At 38.5% G+C, this 3,796-nt stretch overlaps 1 protein-coding gene across 1 annotated transcript in view; it reads right to left on the bottom strand.

Moving 5' to 3' along the window:
- MROH9 (maestro heat-like repeat family member 9) overlaps positions 1-3,796 on the bottom strand; it is a 100,101-nt gene that overhangs the window by 77,422 nt on the left and 18,883 nt on the right. Inside the window, exon 4 of the mRNA XM_006887462.1 lies at positions 888-992. Coding sequence (XP_006887524.1) covers positions 888-992 — 105 coding nt within the window. The remainder of the gene's footprint in view (positions 1-887; positions 993-3,796) is intronic.

Here is a 3,796-nt window from a genome sequence, read left to right as displayed (position 1 = left end):
TTAACTAGAGAAAGGAATAATAAATCTTCACTGATTATCACTAATGTTTTAAATAAAGAGACACCATTGGGAAGCTCAGCCTTTATCCCAGAATTTATTAACAAAGTTCAATTTTGATTGCTCAGTCTAACATATTTATCATTAATTTCACCGACTTAAGCATCTTTAGGCATTATTTCAACTAGAAAGTTATTGTTGAAAACTTTCTGCTTCAAAGCTACAATGAGTTCAGTATCAATGAGTTAGTATCAATGTTCTAGAAAATGCTGCTGTGCTCCCACCTGCTGGTGTTTCATGAACACTGCAAAGAAACTGATCCCACTTGATTTCTCAAGCAAATTTCATCCATCGTTTTTAAAAACCCCTCAAACCCATTGCCATCCAGTCGAACCAATTTACAGCTGACCCTCCAGTAAGTTTTTAGAAGCCATACTTGGCATGACAAGAAGCTTCCTCCTGTAGAGCTCCTGGTGGATTCCAGCTGCCTGTGGGACCGTAAAGGAAGACTTCTGTTCTCTTATGTTTTACAATCAAAGTGCCAATGAATTATCTAACTTTGCTTTTTTTTCCCCCCAGAAAGAAATACTGGACAAATTTATATAATTATATATAATACTGATTTGGGTCCATATAAAGGAGTTTCCAGAATCGATGAAAATCTGATTTGGGCATACATTGTTTGTGCAAACCACAGTATACAGTCAATTGTTTGAGAAACACTTCTTTGACTGACATAAAATCATGTAGGATGCTGAATCCCTTTATGACACACCACCCTACCAGCATGATATTGCCAAGCAGGCATCTAACCCTCTACAAAACCCAAGACTTAGAAACTGAAGCTCCAGAATCAGAACCAGGATGCACAATTGCATTGTGTAACTCACGTATGTCTTGACTCTGTGGGCTGCAAAGCTTAGCACTCTGCTTATGATCACCAGAATTCTTTCTTGTAGATGTGATTTATTTTGACTCATCCACACTGTAATTTCCTGTTAAAGACATAAAGAGTTATTCTAGAAAAAACATTTCATAGTAATTGAGAGGAAGATATATTACAAAGAAAATTGTTTTTGTTGATAGCTATCAAGTCAAGCACGACTTATAGCAATCCTATGAACAAAAGACCAGAAGCCTTTCTATAAAGATTGTCATTTATCAAAGTTCATAGAGTTTCCAGAGGCATGTTTACTTTTTAAATGTCAAGTTCTTCGTAGTATGTATAGAATTAGCTAATTTTTAAAAATTTTATTTTATTAATTTTAATGAACATTTACAGAGATTTTGGATTTCCGTTCATTTATTGTTGCACTTTTCTTCCTGCCTGCTCCCCTGAAAAGTAAAAGAAAAATTCCTTCATTGGTGTACAATTCCTCCCCCCCCACCCACCGCCCCCAGTACACTCCATTTTGCAACCTTCATTCTGGACCATTGTGATAACTATACGACCCTATCATATATCACTTTTAAACTGTTCTCTCCCTCATCTGTTTCAATAAAATATACATAATTTATTCAGGTTTTCTCAGTCTTACCCCAACTCCGATGTCAGTCCCTTTTACAACAGTGGCACTATGCAGTATTTGTCTTTTTGTGAGTGAGATATTTCACTCAGCATAATGTCCCTGAGGCTCACCCATTTTGAATAATATTGCATGAGTTACTTGTTTTTCAATGCAGCATAGTATTCCATTGTGTGACTATACCACAGCTTCTCTATCCATTTGTTTGTTGATGGGCACTTAGGTTGTTTCCAACTCCTTGCTCTTGTGAACAAAGCCATGATAAACATGGGTGTGCATATATCTGCTTGGATGTCAGTTATGGTCTCTTTAGGGTATATTACCAGTAGTGGAATTGTTGGGTCAAATAGTATCTCTATTTGCAACTTTTTGAGAAAAAGCCACACCGCTTTCCATAGAGGTTGAATCATTTTACACTTCCACCAACAGTGAATAAGGGTTCCAGTTTCTCCACAACCTCACCAGCACTTGTTGCTTGTTGTTCTGTTAAATTTTGCTATTCTTACTGGGATAAGATGATATCTCATGGTTGTTTTGATTTGCATCTCTCTTAGAGCTAGGGATTTTGAACATTTCTTCATGTGCCTGTTGGCCATCTGAATGTCTTCTTTGGTGAAGCATTTCTTCATATCCTGTGCCCATTTTTCTATTGGATTATTTACCTTTTTTTTCTATAATTATATTTTATTAATTTTCATAAACATTTACAGAGATTTTGGGTTTCCGTTCATTCATTGTTGCACTATTCTCTCTACCCTCCTCCCAGTTTGTTCTTGTCCAAATGCCACAGTGCTTGTCAAAGCCAGTTCTGATTAATCTTCTTTGTCAGTGTGTCCTTTGCCATTCCCTATCACTCCTCCCTGAGAGAGACTTCACCCTGAGTCATAAGGAAAAGGGGATGGCGTATTCTCTTAGCTACTTCCTGCTGAAAAGGGACGCTGTGGGTTTCAGGGTGAAGATCTTCTCTCACTACTCTAAAGGGCCCCGGATTATTTACCTTTATCTTGTTGTTGTGCTCAAGTATTTATATCAAAAAATATTATGAATTTGCCCAATGCATCTGGTAGAACAAGATGTTAGTACTATTAAAAGTATATTATTTTCTAAAAAAGAAAAATAAAGAACATTACTCTTCCATTAAAAAAAGTTTATTTCCATACATTTGCTCATTTGCATTATCCATTGAATACAATCTATCAACTATATTTAATTATTTTGAAATAAAATAGCTATCCTAGAACTATAGTCTTTCTGCTTCCCAAAGTCTTCCCCTTCTGATCTTAACTGTATCAATTCAGGGGTCACTAGTCTTCTGAAGAGGTTCTTGGTGGTGTAATGTCAAGGATTTGTTGTTCCGGGTGATTTTCCTAGCCTTTGACTTGGACTTTGCCTCACAGATGGGCAGGATCCTACAAATTGGGTATGTTAGGAAGCTTCGATAGCTTAGTGGTAGGGAACTCTGCTGGTCCTGAAGGCATGTTGTCCAAACTATCAGGTCCTCTACGGGAGAAAGATGGACAGCCTACCCCCATGCTATTTAATGCATCTGAAAACCCATTGGAGGGTAAACTATGGGATGTTTCCAACTTGGCAGTTTTCAACAGCAGTCTTTCCACAGGATATTGGCTAGTCTCACCATCCCACTAGGTCTGAATAGAGCCGTTTCAGTGGCAGAAAATGGGAATCTCAACACCAATGTAAGGAAGCAAAAGCAGTGCACATCCTTCTGGGCCACAGATTCCTGTGCCAGACAGACCAAGATCTGTGTAAGGGCAACAAAATCATTTGGAGAGAATCAGAGACCAACCTGAGACAGCTCTAACTTGGGATTACTACCTCTTGGAACCAGAGCCAGTGGTCTTCACCCAAGCTTGCTGGAGAACTGAGGGAAGATGCTATAACTTACAGTACTAAGGGAATTTTGTAACAATTGACCTAAGCCATGAGGCTGAAGGTCAAAGGGCCTGTGACCATGTTTGAGAAGCTCTCTGGACTGAGGGATTTTATCCTGCTGCCAACCTGAATTATGGAAGAGATCTATATTTGTTCCTATCCCAAAGAAAGGTGACCAAAAGAGTGTGGAAACTATAGAACAATCTCACTGATTTCACATGCAAGCAAGATTTTACTGAAGATTATCCAAAAACGACTGTAACAGCACATCAGCAGAGAGCTACCAGAAGCCCAGGCTGGGTTTAGAAGGGGTCGTGGTACTAGGGATATTGTAGCTGATGTTAGATGGATCTTAGCTGAAAGCAGAGAATACCAGAGGA

This window comes from Elephantulus edwardii, unplaced genomic scaffold (genome assembly GCF_000299155.1).
Source record: "Elephantulus edwardii isolate Elephantulus edwardi_28Jun2011 unplaced genomic scaffold, EleEdw1.0 scaffold00057, whole genome shotgun sequence".
Classification (NCBI taxonomy): Eukaryota; Metazoa; Chordata; class Mammalia; order Macroscelidea; family Macroscelididae; genus Elephantulus; species Elephantulus edwardii.
Note: the sequence above shows the minus strand (reverse complement) of the source record. Positions and strands in the feature narration are given on the sequence as shown.